The following is a 27,438-nucleotide window of genomic DNA, read 5'->3' as shown; positions in this document are numbered from 1 at the left end:
CTCTCTCTCTCTCTCTCTCTCTCTCTCTCTCTCGCGCTCTGTGAGCGAGCAGCGCAAAGGCGGAAAAAAGGCAGCACTCTTTTTCGTTTGGCGAATTTTCGTTCTGCCGGGGGTTCGTTATGGAGGCGGCGTTTAAGCGCGCCGAAGCCCGAGCTGGAAAGAACGACGTAAAAATATTGGCCCGGCTCCAAGCAGCTTGCCAACTCCCTCTCTTCTTCGACTGGCACTAAATCAGCGCGAGCGCCCGCCCCGAGTCGCGGAGCGCAGCTAGCCCTCGAGTCCTTTGTCGCCGATTCTATTTTTGGCGGAAAGCGGCGAGGGCAGAGGCCACGGCTAGTCGGTCCTCGGCCGTGGCAAGAGTGCCTCGGAAACGTACTCTCGAAAGGAGCCACCTGGGCGCCGGCGAACAAGGCGAGGCCCGGCCTTCGAAGGTGTCTGCGCCAGGATCGTTCGGCTAAGTGGCCCGTGGCGAGCAATCGTCGAGGATGGAGGAGGGTCGCGCGCGCGCGCCGGCTAACGGCGCTGATATTTCTAATCTCAATGGATGCTCGTTCGACGCTGCCGGCTGATTCGATCCTCTCTCGCCGTGGCAATCTCTATTGCCGGAGGATTTACGTGATACGTCGGCGAATTAAACTTAACGAATCCGACTGGAGTGCCTGGGGCTCGCCCGCCCGCTCGCTCTCGTCGATTAATGCGCGCTGATAACGGATTACATTCTCCTCGGATTAGTTGCGCGCAGTTCTTGGCGCTCGTTTTTCCGGCGCTCCGAGCAAACAAATCATTGTGTGGCCCGCTTAAAAATGGCCGGGATTAAGGCGCCCCGCTAACCCAAGCTGGCTCGCAGGCCTCGGCGGCCTCGCGGCTCAGCAGATTCAATTTCGAGATAGCGCCGAGCTCCAACCTGGACAGGTTACGCTGTTAAAGCGCGCGCCGAGCGCCCAGCAGTCAAGCGTCTCAATTATACGGGGCCGGCCGCGCCACCGACCAGCCGGCTCGCGCCCTTTTTGTCACGTACCTAATGGGATTAACGTCAGGCGACGACCGGCGATCCTTGACACCCTTGAATAAATGCATATTTCAACGTTGCCTTCCTTCTTTCTTTTGGCTCGCTCGCCCGCCAACTTCCTCTCGGCCGATTAATGAGCTGGAAATCCCGAGGATTAACGCGCTCTGTTCGATATCTACGTTATTCCAAGCGAAATATTATCAATTTGGAGCCCTCCTAGCCCGCTGCTGCACCACTTATCGTCGGGATATGGGTTACACGCTATTTGAGCCCAATCGCATGACAAGCCACCAGCTACGTCCATGCAAAAGTGACGAGCAGGCCGCTTTGGCCGCTAGCCTGGAGCCATCGTCGAGGAGGACGACGTGCGGTTGGTCGCTCCGATCCGCCCGGCAAGACGTCGCTTTTACTCGCGGCCCGAGCGCAGCCCTCGCTCGCCACGGCCGGTCAAAGATCTAACTCGGAAACAAACGGAATTGCGCTCTCCGCTCTCCGCTCTTCGCTCTCCGGCTGCGTCCCGTTGCCCCCGTTGCCCCCGTTGCCGCGCGGCGCATCGCTATTCACTCCGGCGGGCGCAATTGCCGGATCCCATTCGACCGGCATATCTCGCTGTTAACAGATGTCCGCGTTGCGAGGCTGTCGCAGCGCGCCGCAGCCTCTCGTGCCCCGCCGAGACAACACGCCTCACCATGCGGAAACAAAAGTCTTCGAGAAGGCCCGACTGCGTGGGCGATAAATATTGACGGAAATTAGGAAGAAGCCGGCCGCGCGCTGCCTTTTTCATAGTCAAACACGAGCTCGAGCGAGTGTACGCGGGATTAGCATAGGCCAATCAATAAAGCAAGCTATAGTTTGCGCCTTCCTTGGCCTTCTTCGGTCTCGCTCTCTTGCACTCGCTCAGTCGGCAGCGAGCCATCCATCTCTTTTTCCATTTCTATCGAGTCGAGTTTTCTCTCTCTCTCTCTCTCTCTCTAGACGCCCCCTTGGAATATATCCCTCTTCGCTCTGACTCGCCGGCTGATCCTTTTATATGATAATTACGCGCGAGTATTGACCGAGCTGCCGGCTGCGTGCAAACGGCGCGAGCAGCCAGCGTCTTCTAAGCGCATCCCCATTGTGTGTATCGAGAAACGATTGCCGCTTGCTTTGCACTTTATCGTATATTTTATCGGTTGCTGCTCCACTCTCGTCGCACTCGCAAAATGCGAATTTATTTTATTGCCCCGAACGCCGGCAGCGGCGTCGAGGCGGCGCTGGGGAGAGCGATTCGACTTTGGTGAGCTTTAGCTGCTTGCGGTGCGCCACCGCCGCTGCCGCTTTCGGACAAAGCGCTTGCCTTGCCACCAACAGCGCCCTGCTAGCTAGCTAGCTCTCTGTCTCTCTCTGTCTCTCTCTCTCTCTCTCTGTCTCTCTCTCTCTCTCTCTTTCTCCTGTATCATCGCGCCTCAAGACGCTCGCGAGCTTTACTGCCGGCGAATTTGCTTAAAGTTTTAGTCCATTTCCTCGCTGCCCGGCTCTCCGTGCCTCTCGACATCGAGCCCCGTCAAAATGAAGCTCTCTCGCTTCCCTCTCTCTCTCTCTCTCTCTCTCTCTTATTTTTGTTTTTTCTTCGCTGGCCATTTCGTATTTCACGGCTAATAAACTTGCGCACGAGAGAGCGAGCTTCTCGCCATTGCGAAATTAAAAAGTTTTACGCGGCGCGATCAAAGCCCGCGCGCGCTATTTATATTCCGATTCCCGCGCTGGCGACTGCATTAAATATTCCGCTGAAGTATTTTTTAGCTTTCATACGTAGATTTGAGGAATGTAGTTTATTGTGCTTCTCTGGCTGCGCGCGTCGCAGCCGCCGCCACCGCCGCCGCTGAATTTCAATTTCGGCCAACATGTTTCTTTTTCAAATCTCGCTCCGACGATAAGCTCGCGCGCGCGGTACGCGGTGAAATATACAGCTTCCGCTAAGGCGCTCTAAGCGAGCGAAACGCCTGACAATAGGCTCATTATCGTTGGCTATTCGCTATTAATGACGCAAGGCCAATTTTGCAACTCGATCGCCGCCCCATTGCGCTTCGCGACAAACTTGGGAATCTCACAATAATCATAATAACAGTAGTAATAATAATATTTTCCGACAGAGCGTGCAGTCACGGCGATGCAAGCCTCCCGTTGCCTATATCATTTAAAAATACCATGACTTTATTCAATACCAGCTACTAGGGCTTCGCGCGCGCGAGCGGAGCTTATTGAGAACTAGCTCCTTTGTGCCAGCGCCAGCGGCGCTGCTAATAAAAAAAAAAAAGAAAATAAAAGTAAAAAAGCAAACGGCGCGCGTTCGTCCGGAACAGAAAATTCATCGATATGGTTTTTCCATCGCTAAGAGGCTTTCCAAGCGTGCGTGCGCGGGTGCGTGCCGCGCCTTAACTCTGGCCCCGTCGATGCACGCCATCGCGCACCGGACGGCCTACTAGTGAGCTTTCGAGGCAGCCGAATGGAGCAACGCTTCCTCGTCGTCGAACTAATGATCGACTTGTCCTTGAGCGCGCGACGCGCCGAGGCATTAGCGAAGCCAGCGGGTAGACGGAGCGCTCGAAAGGGTGGGAGGGGGGCACGTCGGGGGGACACTCGATCGACGAGCGCGCGGGAGCTGCATTGGCGCGCGCTATTCGAGCCGCAATCCGTGGAGCCGCACAATCGACTGTGGAGGGACTTTTTTTCTCCGGCGTTACGCGGTGCCGCATCGAGCCCGAACAATGCGGAGAGCGCATCTATCGCTGGATCGCGTTATAGCGACGAATTTGTCGGATTGATTAAAGGTCTGCAAACTCGCGCGCTGGATAGATTTGATCGAACACGCCGTAGCTGACTGCAAATAGAGACTGGCGGCTACTGCTGCTGCTGCGAACGGGCATAAATGTAAATCTTGGTTGGTAATTAGCGCAAAGAGGGAGAGCCGGAGGGGGGGGGGGGCTGTTGGTAACACACTGGTAAATTGGGAAATCGGGGGCTGATGATTTATCCTTCGACCGGACATTCCACGTCGCGATGATGATTCGTGCCATTCCCCCCTCACCCCTTCACTCTCTGTAAAACATTGATTCGCTAAACTCATGATGTAATACGTTGGAGCATTCGAAATGAAGTTGGCCGAGGGCCAGGATCCTCGTCGTGAAACACACACACCCGAGGTATGTACGTGTGCGAGAGGGCGAGCTTGACAGAGAGAAAATAGGTGGGTGCTCTTTCTCTCTCTCTCTCTCTCTCTCTCTCTCTCTCCTCTCTCTCTCCTCTCTCTCTCTCTCTCTCTCTCTCTCTCTCTCTCTCTCTCTCTCGCTCGATCGATCGCTGTTACAACCGGCATGCAGTAGCTGCAACGGCGATGGCAGGAGCAGCAGTAGAGTTTGTCATGAGGCGCGGATGGAAAAAAGAGAAAATCGCAGAGTTCACGTGCAATCGATTATCGCGCGCTGCGGCCCCCGGGGATCCAGTAGGTACGTGTGCGCACGGGGCCAGGGCGCACGGCATATCATATTGATTCCTGGGCATGGGCTAGCGCTCCTCTTCTCTCTCTCTCACTCTCTCTCTCTCTCTCTCTCTCTTGCGACGGTGGCGACAACCAAACGCCGCCTCTCTCTCTCTCACTTCTCTTTCTCTCTCTCGCTACCAAGCCAAAACTGCACTCAAATCGTCTTACGCTCGGGCCCCCTGACGGCAATTAGTTCGGCGAATGCCTGTTTTCATGGCGCCTCCCCCTCCCCCTTCCCCGTAGCTCCTCTACACGGAAATCCGATTTAATTGCTGGATTGTCCTTTGATTCTCTCCTTTTTTTTTTCCACAGTCACCTCCGCGTGATCAACGGCGCTTTTCATTCGCGATCGACGATTAATCGCGCACCCTTGTTCGCTTTTTAGGCGAATAGCGCGCATCGCATTCGCAATATGGTGGCTGCTCTTGCCGCGTTCGAGCTGCCAGCCAACAACAAGCTCAACAACTTTTGGCCCAAAATTTATCGCCGGCCCGCTTTAATTTGCACAATACACGCGATTCGTATAGCTTTCGAAAAAGCCGCGCGAGCGCGGGTGGATATGTGCGCGGGCGCGCGCACGCGTGGGCAATCGTGCAGAAGCTCGCGCACACGAAAAGCGAAGAGGACGAAGTAGCGAGCGGAGAGGAAGGAAAAAAAATTAAAATTGAAAGGAGCTTGGCTGGCATTGGGGCTTTGAGCGCATAGCTGACATCAGCGCGGCCGCGCGCGGCAAGAGAACGCTGAAAAGGGGGCTGCTCGCTTTTGATTTCTTTCTCTGTAATTGCCGCTTCCATGCTTCCGCCCTGAATATATTCTCGGCCGCATGTACACGCGCGCTCACTTTTCCATCGCGAGAGAACAAAGCATAAGTGTGCGCGCGTGTGTGTGTGCGTGTCTGTGTGTCCGATTCGCCGACCGACTCGAAATTTTAATAAAGAAGAAAGTCGGGCGCCGCGCCGATTGAGCGAGGGCAGACGGGCAGCTCGCTAATTTGCCGACAATTAATCTTTGGATTCTCATTTAAAAAGGCACCGGTGCCCGCGACTACGCGCGACAGCTTGCTCTCGGAAAAAAGACATTTCCCGCGTGGCGCGCGAGAGGAAATGAAATTATACATTCAGCGAGAGAGAGAGAGAGGAGAGAGAGAGAGAGAGAGAGAGGCGCCGACTAAGCGAGAGAGGGTTGAAATCGAGTTGGCGATGCACGTCGACGTTCCGTTTGTTTCGTTGATTTATGAAAGGTGGCGGGGACAGAAAACACCGAGCCGTTTCTTTTTCGCCAGCGGCGCTCGTCGACAAATAAAACGAGCCGAGGCTGACGTCACGTGTAACCACGCCTCTAGCTGCAATGCACTTTTCGCGTTAGCTTTGACTAGCCACCCTCCCCCCACCCCTACCCCCGTCACGCGCTTGCATATTCATTCGCGCGCGACCATTGTCCAAGAGCCAGCTTCCGACCATTAACACGCTGAATTTCACTTTTCTCCTAATAAACTCGCAACGCCAGCCACATCGTTAATTACCCTCGGAATGAGGCGACTCCTAATAAGACCGTCTCTAGATTGGCCATTGTTCGCGCACCGACGTGGACGTCAGCGCACTCGAAGGAAAAAAGAAAAGGAAAATTGAAACGGCGAAGCGGGCGAGCAAACACATCAGTGAGATCGGGCGACGTTCCGCGAGAGGGGTCGGGCAGAGGCCCGATGCAATTTCGTTCTGGCCGGACGAAGGACCGCATTAGCAATAGCATCGGGCTTTAGGAGAATCTATTTACTGCTGTCCCACTATTTTTGTCGGCGCTGCCAGCCAGCCGGAGAGCCGAGCTCGCTCTCTCCATTTCCTCGGAGAATCACCCCATTAAAGCCTTGTTCTTTTTCCGAGCCCTCGCGGCGGCCAGCCCCGCCAGAATATAACTCTCCGGCTTGAATTAGTGTTTAACGTTGTTGCCGGCGACAACAACTTGAGCCGGCCGCCACCGAAACGCGTTTTCCGCGATGGCCGATCGCGATGTCGGCGCTCGATTTTTCGGGCCGAGCCCGCGCGGGAGCAGCCGGACCGGCTCGCTCTTCTTTCCTTGTTCCTCGGGCGCTTTGGCCGGCTGCCGTTTGCATATCGACTGCAGTGGCCGGGGCTGCCGAGAAGCGCCCGAATTATGCGGGGCGCGCTCGGCCAAATAAATAAAATTGGCCGGAGCCGCGCGCAAGGTATCGGCCGCTGGCCAGCCAATTCATTTAATTGATTTGGCTTACGCGCGCGCACGTGCGCACGGCGCGTCATTAGCGATGCGTGCGAGAAAGCCTTTGTGCGCAGTGGCGCTGGCGGTGCGGCATCGGCGGCGGCGGCGGCGACGGCGGCGTCGGCGACACATTAAAATCAACGAACCAGCAATCGAATTGGCGCGCTCAATGGCGCGAAATGCTGGGTCGAGCCAGCAGCCAGTCGGCCAAAGGGAGACGAGGGATAGCCACCCCAGCTTGTTATATCGCCACGCCACGACCTCTTTAATAATAACGTCAGGCCGATTTTTCCTCTCGTCCCCTGCGCCTCTCCTCTTTCGCATTGCGCTTATTGATTAGAGATGAGGCTCGCTTTGCGAATAATTTATTGGCCGTTCGTTCGCTACGATGAACCCATTTGGCCCATTTGGCCGTTCCGCGCGTTCGGCGCTCTTTGACCATCATCGCGCGGCCGTGCCGTCTCAGCTTCGTTTCGTTTCAACGGTCTCGCTCGTGCGCTCTCGCTGCTGTCGCTGGCTCTCCATCGCTTTCGCCGCTTCAACTCTTCCAATCGCACGCCTCCACCGTCGCCGACGCGCTTATGCATTCGCCGAATTCGCGCCGATGGCTACGCTCGCGACCAGTCGCCCCACTCCGAGAGGCCTCCTCTCCGCTTGCCCGGAAAGAAGCGCCGTCGCAGGATCGTTCCCTGCTCGACTCTTCTCTCCTGCTCGTCGCCGAGGGCGCCACAGAGGAAAGTCTAATCCACGCGCGTGCTATCGCCTTTCCAAAAACTCCTTTTGTTGCACCCGATATTTCCGAAGGAGAGGCGACATTTTCGCAACGAGATATTTCTCGAGCGAACAAAAGGAGCGAGAGGCCGGCCGGACGGCGCGTAATAGCGCTTTCAGGAGCACCGATCGCAACGACGTAATGCCATTGTTTCAGCCCCGCCGGTGCACGCCGGCCGAGCTAGAAAAGACAAAAGTCCCTTTTCGCTTCTGTCGCCGGATGAAAATACGATTTCTCTGCAGGCTACGCGAGCGACCCGGAAAAATCGGCGAGAGCAGTCGCGGAAAGGCCAAACTGGATACTCGCCGACAATGGGCCAGAGCTGCCGAAACAACGCGCCTCTCGCGCCAGAAGCGAAGAGCATCGCGGTGCCGCGCGATCGGGGGCACTTGCGAAATTGCCGGGAAAAACGTAGATCGAACGATTTTTCAATGGAGTGGCGCATCTATCCGTCGCGCAAGCTCGCCGGGAGAGACAGAGGCAGCGAGCGAGAGCATTGTAGGCGCCACTCCCCCGCCGAATCGCAGCCGTATGGATGTGTGCGCTGGCTGCTGCTGCTGCTGCTGGCGAGGAGGGATCCCCAGGCGGCGCCGCAGCTGCCGGCGTCGTTGAATCGACCGACGACGACTCCCTCTCTCTCTCTCTCTCTCTCGCTCTCTCTCTCTCTCTGTACAGGCCAGGACACACGACTACGACTATTAGATGGCTTCCAGCCAAAAGCTCTATACGTGCTCTCCGCTCTTTGCCCTTTGCCCGTTTAACTGGCTTTTTACTGCGCCGCCATCCCTCTCCTTTTTCTCGCGCCCGGACGACCGCTCGCGCGCGCTACACCTACTTATCTCGATCTTAATTCCTTCTTACAGCCGCGCCGCCGCGCCCCCGCTGCCCTCAAAACTCGCTCGCTCACACCTGCGCGCCGCCGATAGCATCTGCCCGGATTGCTCTGGCACCTTCGCCTCCGAAAGACAAAAGCAGCCCGGCGCGACGCCCGTAGCTCGTCGAGCTTGCACCTTGGCCGCTGCAACCGAAGCAACGATTACTACCAGCGCCATTTCCGAGGCACGAGGCGCACTTGTTTATCTCCCCCGGCACTGTCCCGCGTGCAATCCCACAGTTTAAATGCATCGCGAGTGCGCGAATACGACCGCTTCGTCGAACAAAAATGACAAAGTGAGCCGAGCGGCGCCGACCTCTAAGAGGATTATTCTTTCGCTTTTTTCTTTCAGGGATACAACCGAAACTCGAGCTTCTCCCCCCCCCCCCCTCCCATCTCTCTCTCTTTCTCTATTTTATTTCATTTCGACTCGCGGATTCAAATAGACAGGTTCAACGTTTTCTTTCTTTTATAAATGCCGAACCGCAGCACTGAAAAGTTACCACTTAAAATTTATCCACGGACGATAAATACGCAAACATATCGGCTCGTAGTGTGGTGCAGCTGGCAAAAAACGGAAAAATACAAGAAAAGTACGTTTCGAAAGCTTTCTGCTAGCACGCGCGCCTATGAAAAGACGAAGAGGAGAAAAAAGTTTCGAGAGAGAGAGAGAGAGAGAGAGAGGGAGGGAAGAGCCGAGGCGACACTTCCGGGATATTTCATACTTTACATTTACAATTGATTTACAAGTCGATTGATATGCGACTTTTCGACACTCGCCCATTAGGAGCCTCGCCGCCGCGGCAAATCATCGCGATCGCTAGCTCGAATGCGGCAACGGGGCAGAGCAGCCCCGAGCCGCACGCGTGCCGCGATGATCCGATCCGGCGCGTGGCAGCATTTCTTACGTAACGCCGGCGTAATCGATACGTTCGCCCCGCGGAGGCGAATTCTTTCTCGGTCGGCGTGTGCGCGCACGAAAATAGGCAGTCAGACGCAGACGCGTCTCGTTACGGAGGAAAGTCGCGGCCCCGTCGCGCGAGCGCTCGGAGCTTGACATCCGCAACGAGGTGCGGAACTGCCCGCCTCCCCCCCCGTGCCCCTGCGCAAAATAGGAAAATCCGGATAAACAGGGCGCGAGAAGCTTGGCGGCGAGGCTCGCTCCGGCAGACTTGTCGATAATGCCGCCGCCAACCGACATATAGATATTCAGCCTGGCGTTGCGGCGAGATTCTTATTTCTCGGCTTCGCCCGGCGCTTTCGCGCACGGTCGGACGGCGCCTCGCGCCAACCGCGAGGATTCAATAAGTTCTCTGGAGTGTGGATTTTTCTGATTAGCCGCGCGCTTTCTCTCTCTCTCTCTTTCGCTCTCGCTCCTTCTCTACCCGAAGAAGTTGCTTGCCCGGCGCGTGATCGTCCTGCCGAATGAACTTGCGCTCCGCAGCTTTTGTCTTATTTCCTTAAAAAACTTTGCAGCAGCAGCCGCTGCACACCGCGTACTCGACACCTTTATCTTTTATGTTTTTTTTTTTTTTTCTTGCTTTTTCCAGCTAGCCCCCGCGGGAGATTTACGCACAATAGCCGCGAATGGCTGACGTTTCGCTTACGTGCGTTGAAAACTGACGATGCACCGATCGATCGGTCTTTTATTATTTTTTTCTCCATCCCCCTAGTCGTCTAGTCGTCGTTGTCGTCACTGTCGTCGTCGTCGTCGTCGTCGTTACGGCCAATCGACCCTCGCGTCGATTAATTACTCTCTGTTTTTTGTTGCGATGTTTGGAAAGTGCGCGCCCGCCTTGCGCAAAAAAGCCGCGAGCGGAAATAACCCTTGTAACCGAAGAACCTATATCTGGAATCGCCGCGCGCACGTACATACGTATACACACATCTATCCACGGGAATAGGCACAGAGCAACAGCAGCACAGTGGAAGAGAGCGAGAGAAAGAGAGAGAGGGTGAGAGAGAGAGACGTGGAGCTAGCGCCCTATTTTTGACTGCATATCTTTCCTGTTGCCGGCGTGCCTCCGCCTCCTGCGCCACCTCCTCCTCCTTGGCCACGTAACCGGCGCGCGATCGCTCTATTTGGAGCCGCGAATATCTCTGTTTTTTTCGGTCTCGCCTCGTTTGCGCTCCGAGCCTCGGTTACTTACTTGCTGCAAACTGGCAACATCCGGACAGAAAGGGCAGATGAAATCGTTGACGGACCGTAGCGCGGCTCCATACTTCTTTACATTCCATACGTCGCATGTACTATGGGAAGTAAGGAAGCACGGAACAGACGCTCGGCGGCGAAGGCCGGGGCTGGACAGCGGCGGGCAGAGGCTTGAGCGCCGCCGCGTCCGCCGGGCTCTTGAGCGCGGAGATCGGTGTGCAGCTCGAGCGAGCGATCGGCGCGAACTGAGAGTGCGAGCGAAACTGCGTTCTTGGGAGGCTTTGCCTGGCCTCTAAAAATGGCCGCATGTGACGAGACGCGTAGCCCAAGTCGGTAAGCTTACACTTGAACCGTCGAGTCGCTTTGCGGGAGAGAGAGAGAGAGAGAGAGCGCGCGCGAGAGGCCCTCGTCCCCCGGCGACGGCGGCGTCCGCGCCAAATTTGTCTTTATCCGAAAATAGAGCGCGCCGCCATTGCGACTATTCCTGACCGGAGTCCCCTCTGCAGCCAACCAGCGAGACACACATGCACGCTCGCGCTCTCGATCCCAGAATATTCCTTTCTTCGCTCTCGCTGCTTACATGGAGGAAGCGCATCCGATATCCCATGCCGAGCGCCTGCCCAGAGCTTGCGACTGATCTTTCGCTCGCGCTCTGCTTCAATAACGCGCCCCGGTCTAGCTCTCTCTCTCTCTCTCTCTTTCGCGCGAATATTACTCTCGTCCTGCGAGCACTGCGCGCGCGCACTCTCGCTCTCCCTCTCTCTCTATCTCTCGACCTACATCCCCGCGCTCGGCCTGATTTATCGCGATGTTTGCGATGCATTAAAATCGCCCGACCGCCGGCTCCAGTGAGACGACTCTGTCCGCTGATTTTCTGATTTTTCGACAGCGCCTAGAAGCAATTTGTTACGCCGCGCGCCGATTTATTCGCTTGTTTACACTCGCCACAATTAAGCGACGTTCGGCCTCGCCCTTGCTTCTCGCCGCTCTTTTTTCGCTTTTGCCGCGGCTCTCTGGAAATCCGAAACCCCGTTCCAATGCTACTTTAGGACGAGCTTCCGGGTAGCGCGCGAACAGTAAAAGCACAACGCGCGCTAGTCCATTTCGGACGAGCGCGGAGATGACCGCTAGTCCCCCTCCCCCTCTGCGAGAATAAAAGATATGGACTTTTTGTACGTACGCTGCTGCCAGCTGCTGCTGGTTCGCACAACTCCCTCTCTCTCTCTCTCTCTCTCTCTCGCGATTTTCGTCCACGCGTGCGCACCCCTAAAATGTAATTAAGCTTTTTTTTTTTCATTACTCGCGCGCGCGCGCCCGTCAACCAGTCAATCAGACCAGCGTTGACGTGCTGACCTGCGCGAGCTGCTCTTATTTACTCCGTTAATAACTTGGCGCTTGGCGAAATGTCGTTCGAAGCGTTGACGAACTTGCGAATCGTACGAAATAATTGGCACGTATCGAACGACCAGAGCAACGCGCAATGAGCGAGGGAAAGTTGCAAGGTTTCAAAAATAACGAACGAGCAAATAATGATAAACAGAGCGAGCGAGGCAGGAGTGGAAGGAGCTTGGCAATTAAAAGTCAAGTGGTCGGTTCTTTTGTACAAATAAAACTCCTCTTTACTCTTCCTACCTCGCTCGCTCGCTCTCTCTCTCTCTCTCTCTCTCTCTCTCTCTCTCTCTCTCTCTCTCTCTCTCTCTCTCTCTCTCTCTCTCTCTCTCTCTCTCTCTCTCTCTCTCTCTCCGATTCTCGCCGTGGTATCGCGTTAATGTTTTCTCGCGTTGCAAAGCAAAAAAGCAAAGCCGGAACAGATATTCCGCAGTTAGGTTGCATTAGCCGAGGCGTTAACAGCGCCTCCCGGCGAGCGAGTACGGCGTGCCCGAGGTCCCCGCGCTGCGCGGCTCTCTCTCCTTTTTCATCCCGTTTTTTTTCCCGTTCGACTTGCCAGTCGGACTCCCGCGACGGCGCGGCAAGCTCGAACGCCTCGGCGCGAGGCGGCCGGCTTTCCCGGTTGCGCGCGCGCGTGGAAAAGCCGCGTCGCCGACGGTGGACGCGGCTCGCTCGCGTCGTCTCGGCCGCTTCCGGCAGCCAGCGCGTCGTCGGCGCAACGTTCGACTGGACGCGCCTCGGAGCCGCGAGGCGCTATAATTACGATGCGCGCGGCGATCCCAACGCACGTCGTCGCGCGCGGGGGTAGGCGGGAGCGTTTCTTTGCTCACGGCTAAAAATAATTGCTTATTTTTACGCGGGCGCGCGCTGCCGATGCATCTCTCGTCTCGCTTTTTATGGAAAGGCCGGAGTCGAGCGCGAGCGAGAGCGCGGAGGCAGGCGGGCGCGCGTGCCGAAAACTCGGCCTAGGCTAGCGAACGAGCGAGCGAGAGTGACAGAGCGGGCTTACCTCCTGCGAAGAGTCGGCGGTCACTGGCTCGCTGCTGCCGCGGCGAGTCTCTCGCTCTCTATGTATAGCGGCAAGGAGTGCCGATAATCGGCCCGGAAATAGCGTCACGCACACGAGCGCCGCTGTCGGGCCGATGCTCGACGGAGCGCGGCCGAAAGCCTTCGACTTTTTCCTCGCTCGCTCGCTCGCGCCGCGCCGGTTTTTGCCGGGCGGCCGGAGAGGGCACGCGGCGGCGACGGGGCCCCGAGCGAGCGCGAACACGTGCTCCGGGCGTCGCTGCCGGGGAGCATCTGGGTGCCCCTCCGGCGTCGCCTGCTCCGACTCTCCGTGTACATGTATGCCGTGCACGTGTTGCAGCGCCATGCGGATCCTGCTGTCGAAGCTGCCGCGGCCCTGGATCGTCGACGAGAAGAAGGACGACGGCTACACGGCGCTGCACCTGGCCGCCCTCAACAACCACGTGGAGGTGGCCGAGCAGCTGGCGCGCGACGGCAAGGCCGACCTCGACCTCCAGAACGTCAATCTGCAGACGGCCCTGCACCTCGCCGTCGAGCGCCAGCACACGCAGATCGTCAGGGTATCCATTCCTTTCCAGGCCGATCTGATTAAGCGCCGCGCCACCTGCTGTGGCGGCGGCGCGCCAGTTGAAATTTCATTTCGCCAATCGAGCCTGCGACCGCCGCCGCCGCCGCCGCCGCCGCTTTTAATCGATCCCGTTGCCGGCCAACGCGTTAAAGCCTCGCTCGCTTTTACGAGCCGCGCCGCCGCTATAATGCGCGATTTGCATTCTTTATACGCGCCGGCCTTTTGCGGCCTAGCCGCGCTGACGCTCCGATGGAAAATTACGACTGGTTATCTGGCCGCGATAGTCTCTCGGATCCGCGCCGGAACGCGCGGGAACGCGCGGGAACGCGCCGACCCCGTGATTTTGTAGAAATAACAGGGCAAAAATAGTCGAGCGAACGCCCCGAACTAGCCCTGCTCCCCCCGCGTATTCTTGGCGCCGCGCGCGTCAATTTTTATTCGAGCTCGCCGCCGAACGGCGCTCGGCCGTTTGTTTACGACGATTTTCCGCGCTGGCGACCCCGGCGCGAAAATTATAAGCTTGTTTTTGCTCGCGCTCGTTGTCAGCGAAAATAAACTAGACGGAGAGAGACGGACGAGCACGAGACGGATGATCCATCATGGAAATAATACTCGCGCGCGCCTGTTTTATCGCTATTCCGAAACAATACGTTCGCCTTTTTATGGCTTATTGGAAATGTGTCGAGATTGCGAAGATCTCTCGACTGCCGCTTTTGACTTTGATAAATTAAATGGAGTTGGCGAGTTGCGTCGCCGTCGCTCCGCCGACGCCGCGACGTTTATATCGATGTCGATATAAATATTGTCGAACGCGCGAAGCTTGGTCCTCTATCATGCCCGTCAGTCTCGCGGCGAGCGAGCGAGCGAGCACGCCCGGGATAACGCGAGGACCGCTCGAAAAAACAGCTATCGAAGCTCGGGAACGTCGGCGAGTAGCACGCAAATGATCGTTCGGGGCCGCGCGCGATCCGGGAGAATCGGCCTCGGGGGATAGTCGTCGGATTCGCGGGGCCTGGGCGCGCGCCACCTTATCGCCGCGCTGGCCTGTTGTTGCAGCTGCTGGTGCGCGAGGGCGCCAACCTGAACGTGGCCGACAAGGACGGCGACACGCCGCTGCACGAGGCGCTGCGCCACCACACGCTGTCGCAGCTGCGCCAGCTGCAGGACGTGCAGGACGTGGGCCGGCTGCTGATGGGCCTGGGCTCGCAGGGCCAGGACAAGAAGAGCAGCTCGTTCATCGCCTGCTTCCTCGCGGCCCACGGCGCCGACCTCGAGCTCAAGAACAAGAAGGGCCAGACGCCTCTGGACCTCTGCCCCGACCCCAACCTCTGCAAGACCCTCACCACCTGTCACAAGAACAAAAACGAGTCAGTATAACGGCTCCTCGAGCCGTGCCAACGGTAACGAGCCTCTCGGGCCCCCCTCGGCTGCCGACTCGTCGCGGCCGCGCGACGAGTCGGCGCTGCACGACGTTCGATGCAGGGGAGAGGCGAAACGCGAGCGGCGCGGCGGTCCGCTGTCGCATGAATTATCGAACGCACTCTGACCGCAGGCACGACATCGAGAGCGCTGCACCCTCGACCAACATCGACGAGTGCCTGGTCTGCTCGGACGCCAAGCGCGAGGTGCTGTTCGGGCCCTGCGGACACGTCAGCTGCTGCAACGCCTGCGCGCCCAGAGTCAAGAAGTGCCTGCTCTGCCGCGAGAACGTCGCCAGCCGCATCAAGGTCGGTCGGTGGCCCCCGCGGCCCCTCCCTCTTCTCCCCCTGTCCCTCCCCCTGTCCCTCCCCCTGTCCCTCCCCCTGTCCGTCCCCCTTCCCCTCCCTCGACGCGACTAATAATCGCGGCTCGAGCCAGCCGGCGAAATCCGGCCAATTTTTTCTTTGATCGGGTCCGCTGCAATTAGAGCTCCGGATTTTCATTTCGTTCCGATCCCCGACGAAAGACTCGGCTCCGTGGGATCGCCGCGACTTTCGGCGACTTTTACGGCACGATCGATCGTTGCTGAATAAATTGCGGCTCCTCTTCCCGAAAGCGCGGGCTGCGATTCGCGCGCCGCGCGGTGTCGCGAGCCAGGGACGCCCTCGCGAGACAATGTCGTTTCCGAACCGAATCTCTCCGGATGAGAGGCGCGCCGGCCGTCGGAAAATCGAAAGCTCCCGAAAAGGGCTAAAGTTGAAAAGACAGCCGGTTCTGCCGGGAGTACTTCCCGAAAGTCAATAAAATCGTTTCGTTTGGTGAACTGCATTTGTACCAAACTTCCGGCCAACTTCAATTAGTTCAGCGCGCGCGTTAAACTTTGCCTTTAGCTCCGTCGAGGGTGACATAAGCAAAGCGCTTATTTTTTCAATTTCGCCGCGCGGACCGGAGCCACCTCGGCTAACGGCGTGTATGACGCACATCGACACGTACGCGCCGGCCATGGCCACTTCCCTATCTGCAACTTTTGGAAAAGTTAAGTTTTAATAGCTACTCCTTGCCGAAACAGTCTTAAATTGTTGCACAAGCACCGGCAACCCGGTAGTTGGAGAAAAGTTTGGTCCCACATTAACTTGGTGTATGGGAAATTGTTCACACTGTACCTTCGCAGCGAGACTCCGTAACAACTTGCAAACTGCGAGTTTGAGAAACTGAATTTTCTATGAAAAAAGGCATCTGCAGGGATCGGGATCGCAGTGGCAACCCACCCGGTCGAGCGCCAGTAGGCGTCGCTTTTCCGAAATGCCAATCGCGAAGCCGGATAATTTACAGGCTCGCGGGTCGTTGATCCCAGACGCGCGATCCTTGCCAGCGACAGTTGCTCTGGCGAGGCCGAGTCGCGGTTCGGACAGCGTCGCGCCACGCGGACTATGGCGAATCCAAATACGGGCAGCGACTGGCGGCAAGGGGGGACAGGGCCGGGCGCGTTCATCAGGGATCGCGCTGTTGCAGATCGAGGAGTGCGTGGTGTGCTCGGACCGCAAGGCCTCGGTGCTGTTCCGGCCGTGCGGCCACATGAGCTCGTGCGAGCTGTGCGCCAAGCTGATGAAGAAGTGCGTGCAGTGCCGCGCGGCCATCCTGCACATGTACCCGCTGTCGATGTGCTGCGGTGGCGGCGGCGACGTCACCTACGTCAAGGGCTGCAACTCCGCCGCAGGTTCGTACCTCCGCCCGTCGCGGGTCGCCGAGCCCCGCAAGATCGCTCGGCCGCGCTCCGCCGCCCCGCCAGCCCGCCGACTAACCCTTGTCGCTTGTGTTGCCCGCTCGCGCGCAGCGGCGGCGCTGGCAGAGATGAAGAACGTGGACGTGAGCGGCGAGGACGAGCAGCCGCTCTCGGCCAACGTCAACACGGCGCCGGCGAGCGCGTCGGACGCCGGCCCGGCGCTCGCTCCGACCGCGACCGCGCCGCAGCCGGCCGCGCCGACGGGCACGCTCATGAACAACGGCAGCCGCGACACCTCCCACACCGACATCCAGAAGCTGCAGCAGCAGCTGCAGGACATCAAGGAGCAGGTATGTGCCTCTCCCCGAGTCGTCCTCTCTTTCGACGCGCGGCCCCGTAACGGCGCGCCTCTGCCTCGGCTTGCAGACCATGTGCCCGGTGTGCCTGGACCGCCTCAAGAACATGATCTTCCTCTGCGGACACGGCACCTGCCAAATGTGCGGCGACCAGATGTCCGAGTGCCCGATCTGCCGCAAGGCCGTGGACAAGCGCATTCTGCTCTACTGAGCGGTCCGGCTGGCGTCGCTGGCGCTGCCCGGCCGACCCGAGCGACCCGAGCGACCCGAGCGACCCGAGCGACCCAAGCGATCCGGAGAGAGAGCCGCAGAAGACTGTTACCGACCTCGGAGCCCGCGTCTCCTGCTTCCAATCCCCTCGCTTCTTCGACGGCCGGACCAGCTGCGTGCGACAACTTTCCCGAGCCGAAACCACAGTTCTTCCCCTTTGTTGCCACATTTCTTCGATTCGCTCTCGGATAAAGCTGTTTGTTTCTTGTTCTTCTTGTTCGTCGACTATGAATGTTGCAACTCGCAAGTGCAATAATTTGGCGCCTGCTGGCACATGTATATTTCATTATTTTCTTTTGTTTTTGTTCGTTCAACAAATTATACATTGATAAGTATACTTTGATACTTAGACGCTTATAGTAGCATATTAGAATACATGACTTTTGGAACTGTCGATTTTTTCGAAAATCTATTGTTTATATTTCATACGTTTTTCCTTTTGGAATTAGTGCGATTTTCTCCTATTTAGGTTGTTACTAATCAACGTATATAATAATAATACCTTATGGTCGAATTATTTCAGCACCTACTGCTTTATAAAATGATTATAAACAGACCGGAAAATACACTACTTGCATTATAGGTACGATGACATTTGTATTCAATAGATCTCTTGAATCCTAACTTCTATTCCAAATGACTGTAGAAAGAAGACAGTATTTTAACCGCACAAACATGCTTGAATCGTTGTAAAGCATAAAATTAAAAATATTTCTTCTATTTATTCAATGAATAATCTTAATCTCATCGATCAACATACGAGGACAGCACTGATTATACAGATGCTATTGGCAAAATCATAAATATGCAAGATGAAGTAGCCATTTTCAATGACGACAATTTGATACATGACTAGCATTATTCACGCGTGCGATACGAGCGATTTTAATTAAACTACTGATTTTTACAGTAGACTATTTTAATTATACTTGAAACACTTCGGAAAATTAAATGTCTATTAATCAACTAAACTTTTAATGATTTTATAAGCGGTGATTCGTTATTCCTAATGATTTTTAAATTCAACATTGAATAATGTTATCTTATCGTCGCAAACATTCATTATTTTTATTAAATTTTTATAAGAGCTGTAAGTTAGCATAGTTAATTACTGACAGATTTTAAAATGTATCTAACATTACTTTAGTATAATAGTGATCACTTGTGAATATTATAATCATTTCATTCGGCTATTATTTAATAAGAAATAATCAAAAGTCATTCTTAATTCATTTGGCTGTTTTAGATAGCATTTATTTGATCTATTTTTAACGTTGTAACTGATGCTTCGTGCAAATGCTGTTTTCGATATCGTTTGTTCTTATTTAATACATTGATTTTTGTATAATTTTATGGTTGGGTAAATTACATTAAATGTTATTGTACAAAGTTAAGAATAAGTTGAAAGAGGGCAATAAAGTATAAGATACGTTAAAGATATTATCTCTTTATTCTTTGGCTTTAGTTGTTGATATTTTAATTTCGATTTTATTAAATAGAATGTCAATTATCATATCTGAATTCTTATGCAGGATAATTTTTTTCTCGTTAGTAATTTATCTTAGTTGAAATATCGTGTACTATAGGAGAGCAGAACAATATCTTTTTCTGACTTGTACAGTTTTTACGTACTCTGCACTATTATTTCATTTCGTTGGCTGACAAATGAAATGAGGAGCAAGAAGAGCTAATTATCGTTCGTAAAGTGTTTTTTTTTCTAATTTTTAGTTTTATCTAATACTGTATTTTAAAATGACAATCAAAGCAAGGATACTATAATGGTACTGCATTATGCAGTGACTCTCGCAATGAATAATAAATCATAACTTATTTCACTTTATGAATGGAATATTGATTCCTATTAAAATAGTGTTGGCTACAATTAAAATAGTAATGTTCACTACAAAATGTAGTTCAAATGCTGTATATTCAAAATAATTGGACAACTAACGAAATATAATCAGACTATGCAGACTGTGGAAGAGTCTAAAAAATCTTACGCAAAATATTTATTAAGTAAAAAATTGCTAACCTGAATGTTAAAAAAAAAGATATACGTTTCACGTTCACCACGTCTAGCCAGTTAGGTTTCCTTAGGTATAATGGTGATAAACTTGACGTGGATGACACAGAGATTGCTATTTTCAAAAAAAAACCAGCAAGGTAAGTCTCGTTAACTTTCTGAAGGGCTACGTGTTATTGTTTCTAATTATAGCTATAAAAAAATACTTGGTTTTCAGCCGCTGTTACAAAAATGTGTAAAATCGTTTAAAACTAAATTACGAGTTATTGCAGGTACAGCATAAATATGACTAATCTTTCCATTTTTAATTTACAACGCGAGTTCTTTATATTTGATTTGAAGCATTAATTCTATTTCTTTTAAAATTCTATTTGTTTTGTATGTGTTACTGAAACAACTTCCAAGTTTCTTATTATTTTTTATTATTTTTCCTGTATTCACTAACCTTTTGAGGATCTTAGCAAATGCTCAGTGCACGTACAACGTTTGATTACATCATCTGGAAAAATGCCAAACTGGCAATGCACGAAAAATTCATTTTTTAATTTGTTTTCTGCCCTAGTCACGTAAATTTGTAATGGGCTGAAAAAATGCAGCCAACCGATTGCCTCAGTAAGCTTCCTTTTACACATTTGTTATTTTTGATAAGACAAATTGATTGTTCGTTTTAAAAAGTTAATATCTTATTTGATTAAATAAAAATTATTTGTTGTTATAGTATGTATCAATATCTGACATTTAAACGATCCACTTTAAAAAGTACTTATTATAGATTCTCATTTTCGCTTACCGAAAAAAAGTAATATATATGGTTGTTTAAATACGATGGCTTTGAATATCTGTTACGATATTGACTATGGACAAAATCATTTCAAAGCTACCGATATAAGCTTTCAAATGATATCTTGCGCGATGAAAGATTCCATTGTAATTTAGTTACGGCTGTTCGTGTCAAGAGGTCCAGTATTAAGTACATTCGTAATAGTTATAATATCTCGAAAATCAATGAACTGAATAATTAACAGAGCAATTTTGGTTCATGGCTTGTACAGAACTCCATTATGTATAAATTCTTTTTCGATAACCTTAGAGGGAAGCTAATTGATATCGAATTCTTGGATAGGGAAATCAAAATGACATACACATCACATAGACGCATGGACGTCATAAACATTAAAATTAATAATTTAAGAACTGCTTACATGCTAGTCTATGACTACCTTCTACCAAGTTTTGTCATTATAAAATTTATTAGGGACATAAAAACCTCTAGAAAAAGTTTATTTACTACCAAAATCTATTTTAATAATAAAACTTTGATTGAGCTATTTAAAACAATGTATTAAGTAAAACTCAAACTCATTTGTATGTATTATGATGATTTACATTATTCAACAAACAGTAACATGCATAATAAGAACTAGAAAATACAACATTTACAAAACCTTTACGTAATCCTATTACTCTTTGTCTTATTTACTTATATGATTACCACTTAAACACTGTAGATTTTGAAACAACAAAACATTTTTACTGCAGCTGTTGATTATTTTGCATTCAACTTATTAATTCAAAATAATTCTGCAATATAAAGTACATAAACAAATCTAAACTTTTTTTATTGTACCAATATACATGTCTACTTGTTTTTAGTTTTACGTTACAGTTTGTAAAAATGTCTATTAAATGCCATTTATACTTTTAATTAAACATTTTACTGTAAATGTAAAATGTAAACATTAATAACGTACATACATAAGATTTCCTCAAATATAATATAAGTATAAAATTTAACTATTATAATATTCATTAAGATAATCTGCCTTTGGCTTTAGAATCAATTTATCTCGCAGACTCACGACCCATCCTGGTTGCAGTCCGTAAAATACTTGACGAGGATCTTTACGTTCTGTTAACATTTTATAATCAGGATCATCTTCAATTCTTGGAAGTTCATAGCCGTACTTTTGTGCCAGAACTAGTCGTTCTTGCGATATTTTTTCCGGATCCGCTAAGTATCCTCTTGTTGCAGCACTTGAATAGTATTCTAGACAATCATTTGGAGGTAACAATCGTCGAGGTATTGGCTCTCCTAAGATTTTAGTTTATTTAATATTTTCATAATAATTTAATTAATAAATTTACATTCACTTTTAAATTTATTCATGAATCGAAACAGTTTTCAAATACTATACCTTTTTTAAAATACCTTACTGGATCAACTGCAGCATGCACACATTGCAAGTCGTAAAACGTTGTTGTTATCACCCCACCATTTCTTTCAATAGCTGCAATTACTGGTTCTGTTGTCCATTGAACTTCAATATTAACTTTTGCTTGGAATATATCTGCTCCCTATTGTGATTTATTGTTAAAATATTTATAAAGCTTAAAAGCAATTAGAAATACATAATTTAATAGTAATACCTCATCCGTAAGATTTATGCCATAATGTTTCCAGTTTGGATTAACATCAATAACACCAGTGTTCACTAGAGCTGTTAAATCTATAGGCTTTGATGAGTCAATTCTATTTGTATCAATAAGCAGTTGAAGCTGTTGCAATGACACAGGAGGATACTGCCGTCTTAAACTATTAGTAGCAATTATTTTAATATGAATCAGATTCTATAATCGTAGGTGAAATTTTATTTATTGAAAATTTGTTAATACTCACTGGTGTCCTTTATAATAAGGTTCATAACCAAATCGAAGATAAAATGGAGTGTTTCCAGTTTCATAGCCAAGTCTCATAAAATTTTGTCTCTGTCCAGAACCCTTATTACCAGCTCCATGTTTGTCACCTCCATGCTGACCTCGTCCTCTTTTAGGCTGAATAAAAAAATTGAAATTTGAGCATTCATTTTTATACCGATGAAAAAAAAATCTATGCACCTATTAATTAAAAATAAAAACATACATATTTTCTAGATCCCGGATTTGATGTGAGGTTAGCTAAACTTACTCTTGGCAGTGCTCTAAGCATAGCCAGAGCAAGCTCGCGACCTTTCAAATGGTTGTAAGACATTTTCGTTTACAACAAAATTAATTTATTCTTCTAAATAAACATATGTAAGGTAAAAGATTTATAAAAAATAATCGACATAGTTAAATGATAACATGGTGCTCGCTTCAAAAACCCGTGATTAACATGAAACTAGTCACCTGTTATCACACATGAGGCAGGAATGCCAACTTGTAAGCTAAATTATCTTCTTCTTAGTTGGCCATAGTGTCGATTGTTCTAATAATATTTTCATACCCCATCGTTGAAACTTGTTGAAATTGAAAAGTTGAATGACTTCGTTGGTTAAGTGACAGAACACATGCATTTAATAATACAGCTACCTTGGTAACGTCAACTTGACGAAAAGGCGGAGCAGGTGAAATCACACCTTGAAAGTTCGCAGAAAGATAGGGACAGAAGCAAGAAACGCTGAAAAGACAGATAGGCCTTTGCTGTACACCTGGCATTCCTCTCCGAATTTGTACATTCTGCTGGTCTTGATCTTCTCAGCGATAGTTAGATTTTCAATTCGACAGCTCCGATTGCGCCGTTGATTAAATGCACAAGTAATGGCAACTAAAACCTTCGGTTCAGGACTATTAAATGGTGATTTTAATCCTAAAAATAAAGATGAACCAGGCGACGATAATCTATGGTCAGTATAGGAAATTGCATATTTAATAGGCTATAATTTGTAATATCACTTAATATGCTGTGGATGTCACAGCAAACTAACTTTGAATTATGAGTACTCAATGGCATATTTTTTGCCCGTTTTTTAGGTCTAGTATATTAGCTCAGGTGCAAAATAGTAATAGTAATAAATTGCCATCAAACAAAAATATACTTGTGTTAGGTGTGTATGAATATATTTTGAAATTGTCAGTATTGATTCTATTCATATCATTGATACTTTTAGGTGATAATGAAAGTGGGAAGACTACGCTCATTGCTAAACTACAGGGAGTTGAAGATCCAAAGAAAGGATCTGGTCTAGAATATGCTTATATTGATGTTCGGGATGATGATAGAGATGGTAGATATCCATTGAAATTGATGAATCGTCATGTCAAAATTAATTATATCTTTAATTATATTCAATTCTATATTGTAGATCAAACAAGGTTATCGGTATGGATTCTAGATGGAGATCCAGGACATGCAAATTTATTAAAATTTGCTTTGAACAATGAAAGATTTCCACATACTCTTGTAGTGCTTGTTGCTGCAATGACCACTCCTTGGGCAATTTTGGATCAGTTGCAATTCTGGTCCAGGGTACTAGGAGAACATATTGATAAGCTTTCAAGAGAAACTGACTCATTCAAACAAATGTGGCAGGACTGTAGGCAACAAAGTAAGATTATATCTAAACATTTTGTTTTATTTCTTATTAAAAAACTCTTGTTTTTAAACAGTTATGAAGAAATGGCAAGACTATACTGAGCCTGGGGATGATTTAGATCCAGGAAGTCCAATGAGAAGAACAAGTCATAATCTAGAAGAAGAAGGTATTGATAACTTGCCCCTACCAGATGGAGTTTTGACAACAAATCTAGGACTTGATATTGTAGTTGTTATAGCAAAAACAGATTACATGTCAACATTAGAAAAGGATTTTGATTATAGGTACATAAAATTGTATTCTATTTCAAATAAAGATAAACCTATGATTCATAATAATAGTAACATGATTTTTTCAGAGATGAGCACTTTGACTTTATGCAGCAATGGATAAGAAAATTTTGCTTGCAATATGGTGCAGGTCTTTTTTATACTTCTGTTAAAGAAGACAAGAATTGCGATTTATTGTATAAATATTTAACACATAGAATTTATTCGTTACCTTTCAAAACTCCTGCTCTAGTTGTAGAAAAAGATGCTGTTCTTATGTAAGTTTTTTTAAACAAACTGTCAAATTTTTTTAGTATGTAATTATATATTTGTCAATTTTAGCCCAGCTGGTTGGGATAATATGAAAAAAATTAGTATCCTTTATGAAAATCTGCAGTCAATGAAGCCTGATGATTATTACAGAGATGTAATTGTTCAACCACCTTCTCATAGAAAGGTAAGACCATTCTAAATAAATCATATTCACGTGAAGTACATGATTTTCACTTGATATTCATCTATATTTGAGAATAAGAGATATTTCTTATAAAACAAATAAATGAAATTCAAAATATTCTTATATTCCTAGGGTGTAACTAAACAAACAGAAGTTGTAGCTGAAGATGAACAAGTTTTTTTGGCAAGGCAACAAGAAGCATTAATGGGCCTAAAAGACCCAGCAAACAGGTCACCAGCCACAAGGAATCAGGCAAGCACGGGCCCAATCATACAGGTCTAGTCCATTTTGATTAAGCATGCTTTTAGTGTTACAAGTGCTTAACGTACGATGTATTAACACCAAAATCTGGTGACATCACTAATGTTTTGTTCACTATAATACTACATGGTTTCATTTTGTTCCGTCAATTCATTGATCCATACAAAAAAATATTAAACACCATTGATTTTAATATTTTCATCTGCCATTTACACACAACCAAAAATATTCATTAGAACAGCTTTTCCAAAAACCATTACCGCATCAAAAAACATACATGTGTGAACATTAATCATTTTTTTTGTTTCATAACTCGAAATAATGACTGTCGTAAAATGAATGTCTTGGACAGCTGCTGTTGAAATTAATTTGGTAGAACCTTGAAAAATTGTGACTTGTATGAAACTATCCAAGCATGAGCATTCCATTGCTTGAAAACAACGTATGCATTTCATTGTTCATTCTTTAGCTTGGTTTTCCAATAAGGCGGTAAATTCATGACTGATGCATCCAATGTGTATTGTGAATCCCGCTACTAATGTAAACCATGTTGGTGTATAAAAAGAAAGGTCTCAAAAGCATGTTACATAATCATTATATGGAGCGATCTGGTATTGCTTATTGATAACGTTCATAACTGTCACCAAGCACGCATTGAAAGATTTAAACATAGGTTGCGTCGCCGAACAAGAAGTTGGATCCCAAAGGTACTGGTACAACGCCTTCAGGCGAAGGAGTGCTGGCGAACTTCTTCAACTCCTTACTGCACAAAAAGATTGGAACTTCGCCTGGTGGACCAGGTTCCCCAGGTAGCGTGGGCGTAAGTCCTATTAAAGCTGGTATGCTTTTTATTTCATTTTGTATAACTTGCATTTACTTGAGATCTTCTCATAATTCGAGTTTATTCTTGTTATTTAGATGCAGGAACTGTAGATAAAAATACGATGCGTAACGATGCTGCAGCTGAACTTGATCGCATCACGAAAACGAAAAAAATCCCACCAATAGATCTGGACTCGTCGACTGAATCTTGAAAGTTGGATGATTGATTAACGCATTTTCTACAATGGAAGGCAGAAGAGACAAGTCATACGAGACTGCTGTTTCATCGTCTCTTTTTCAGTCATGTCACAGTGTGAATAATAAAGCATGTCGTTAATTGTTAAGCGCAATTTTCAAAAGCGGTTATAATTTATATGAAAAGAAATCTAGTTAATCTCTAGTACCAACTCGGAAGCTTCAAACGCAGTACAGTACTTAAAAATCTCTTTAACAAAGTCAGAATTTTCAATTTTGCTTCTTTTTCTTAACATACTTCGCGACTTGCTTGACAATAATCATTCCTTTTAAATGAGCCTAAGACAAAAGGTTGTAAAGCAAGTCAAACAGTGCCAGAAAAATTATGGGTCCGTCTCGACTCCCATTGAACTTGCATAAATGCTCGATGAGTGATGTGTTTTTAATATCAAATTTATCTATGGTATTTTCATTTAAGACTTATATTTCATCGAACTCGTAATTCTATATTGTGTTGATGCTACAAATGGTCCTTGTTGAAACTGATACTTTTTAGCTTTCAAACATTAAATGCTTTGTTTATATGAAGGCGAGTTATATTTGCACAAATATTTATAATCAAATTACTATAAGGACTTCATTTGTAAATTAAATTTAATGTAATTTTTTCAATGCTTTTATAGATTAAAATTTTACGAAATTCTCAAATGTAAAAAAAAACTGTATTATGAATTGAACTAAAATGAGAATAATTGAAACAATCATGTTAAATAAGTGGATTTGCATGAATTTTAGCGTAACTAAATTTCGCAATAGCATCTTGTAGTTGTACATCCAAATGATTCGAATGACTGCCCTCTAACTGAAACGATCAAATAAAATTTTATTAAAAGTATAACAATATTGATCATTTCAAAAATACGAAAATCTATTGTGATCGGTTACTTTTACAAATTACTTCAATTTTATTATATTTTTCTTGATAGGTAAAAACGTATTCCAGTACAATTATGCATGTCAAGCGGTCTTTGTAAAAACTAGATTATATTCCATTGGTTTTTAAAAATCATGTTTATTCTATGCATCAAAATATGTAACTGATATACGATGTGTTGCATCAGATAAAATGCAATGAAAGTCATTAATAAAAATGTAACATTTTTAACATACATTCTATTTTATTACGTCCCATCACCTGTGATCGTACGATAACTTGTAATTATTAATTGTTTCAACTGGTATATCAATGCCGCGGTGGGTGCTATTGCATTAAATTACTTCCCTAATTTTCTTTAATGAATACTAATACCCCAAAATTTATATTTTTTGAAAATACATGTGTTTCTTGAACACTGACAAATAATATAAAGAAGGAAAAAATATGTACTTTCAAATTTTTCAAAAAAACCATTGTCAATTGATAATGTAATAATTATCAATTGATAAGTTATAAATTATGTGGCTTATGAGATTAGATTATTTAGGAAATAAACAGTTATTAAATTTCAGAAATCTCCATTAGAAACTAACGAGTAAGAGAAATATCTCCAATTGATTGAATTATTATTAAGATTACAACGAAATGAAAATCCCTTTTTTAATACACGAAATTAAAGTGGAGAATCTGTTGAGAATCACCATAGATCGTGACACTGAAGCTCCTATAAATAAAAAATGAATTTATTATTTATAAGGCTCTAAAAATTTTAAGCGCTTTCTTTTCACACCATCAGAAAAAGGATCTAA

The 27,438-nt window shown here is 48.0% G+C and overlaps 3 protein-coding genes across 4 annotated transcripts in view; 2 read left to right on the top strand and 1 right to left on the bottom strand.

Annotated features, from left to right (window-relative positions):
* LOC131671932 (E3 ubiquitin-protein ligase MIB1) overlaps positions 1-18,736 on the top strand; it is a 42,815-nt gene extending 24,079 nt beyond the window's left edge. The window contains exons 10-15 of the mRNA XM_058948744.1: positions 13,318-13,537; positions 14,602-14,912; positions 15,098-15,272; positions 16,477-16,681; positions 16,799-17,037; positions 17,114-18,736. Coding sequence (XP_058804727.1) covers positions 13,318-13,537; positions 14,602-14,912; positions 15,098-15,272; positions 16,477-16,681; positions 16,799-17,037; positions 17,114-17,254 — 1,291 coding nt within the window. The 3' untranslated portion in view covers positions 17,255-18,736. The remainder of the gene's footprint in view (positions 1-13,317; positions 13,538-14,601; positions 14,913-15,097; positions 15,273-16,476; positions 16,682-16,798; positions 17,038-17,113) is intronic.
* A 1,937-nt stretch (positions 18,737-20,673) lies between these two features.
* LOC131671952 (large ribosomal subunit protein uL15m) lies at positions 20,674-22,471 on the bottom strand. The gene is made up of 5 exons (XM_058948789.1): positions 22,257-22,471; positions 22,014-22,168; positions 21,764-21,929; positions 21,532-21,691; positions 20,674-21,428 (listed from the first exon to the last, which is right to left on the bottom strand). The coding sequence occupies exons 1-5, from the start codon at positions 22,362-22,364 to the stop codon at positions 21,127-21,129; spliced, it is 891 nt and encodes a 296-aa protein (XP_058804772.1). The 5' UTR covers positions 22,365-22,471; the 3' UTR covers positions 20,674-21,126.
* Positions 22,472-22,621: 150 nt separating this feature from the next.
* Positions 22,622-26,834, top strand: LOC131671934 (cytoplasmic dynein 1 light intermediate chain 1). Of its 2 annotated transcripts, none has more exons than XM_058948747.1 (10): positions 22,622-22,998; positions 23,126-23,199; positions 23,263-23,379; positions 23,458-23,700; positions 23,762-23,972; positions 24,047-24,235; positions 24,300-24,414; positions 24,547-24,666; positions 25,367-25,514; positions 25,594-26,834. In XM_058948747.1, exons 1-10 carry the CDS (start codon positions 22,913-22,915, stop codon positions 25,707-25,709), a joined length of 1,419 nt encoding a protein of 472 aa, XP_058804730.1. In that variant the 5' UTR covers positions 22,622-22,912; the 3' UTR covers positions 25,710-26,834. The 2 variants fall into 2 exon arrangements, with proteins under 2 accessions (XP_058804730.1, XP_058804729.1); XM_058948746.1 differs by having other exon boundaries at positions 24,547-24,690; positions 25,349-25,514.
* Positions 26,835-27,438: the final 604 nt, after the last annotated feature.

This window comes from Phymastichus coffea, unplaced genomic scaffold (genome assembly GCF_024137745.1).
Source record: "Phymastichus coffea isolate CEN01 unplaced genomic scaffold, Cenicafe_Pcof_1.1 PCOF00139, whole genome shotgun sequence".
In the NCBI taxonomy this organism is placed as follows: Eukaryota; Metazoa; Arthropoda; class Insecta; order Hymenoptera; family Eulophidae; genus Phymastichus; species Phymastichus coffea.
Note: the sequence above shows the minus strand (reverse complement) of the source record. Positions and strands in the feature narration are given on the sequence as shown.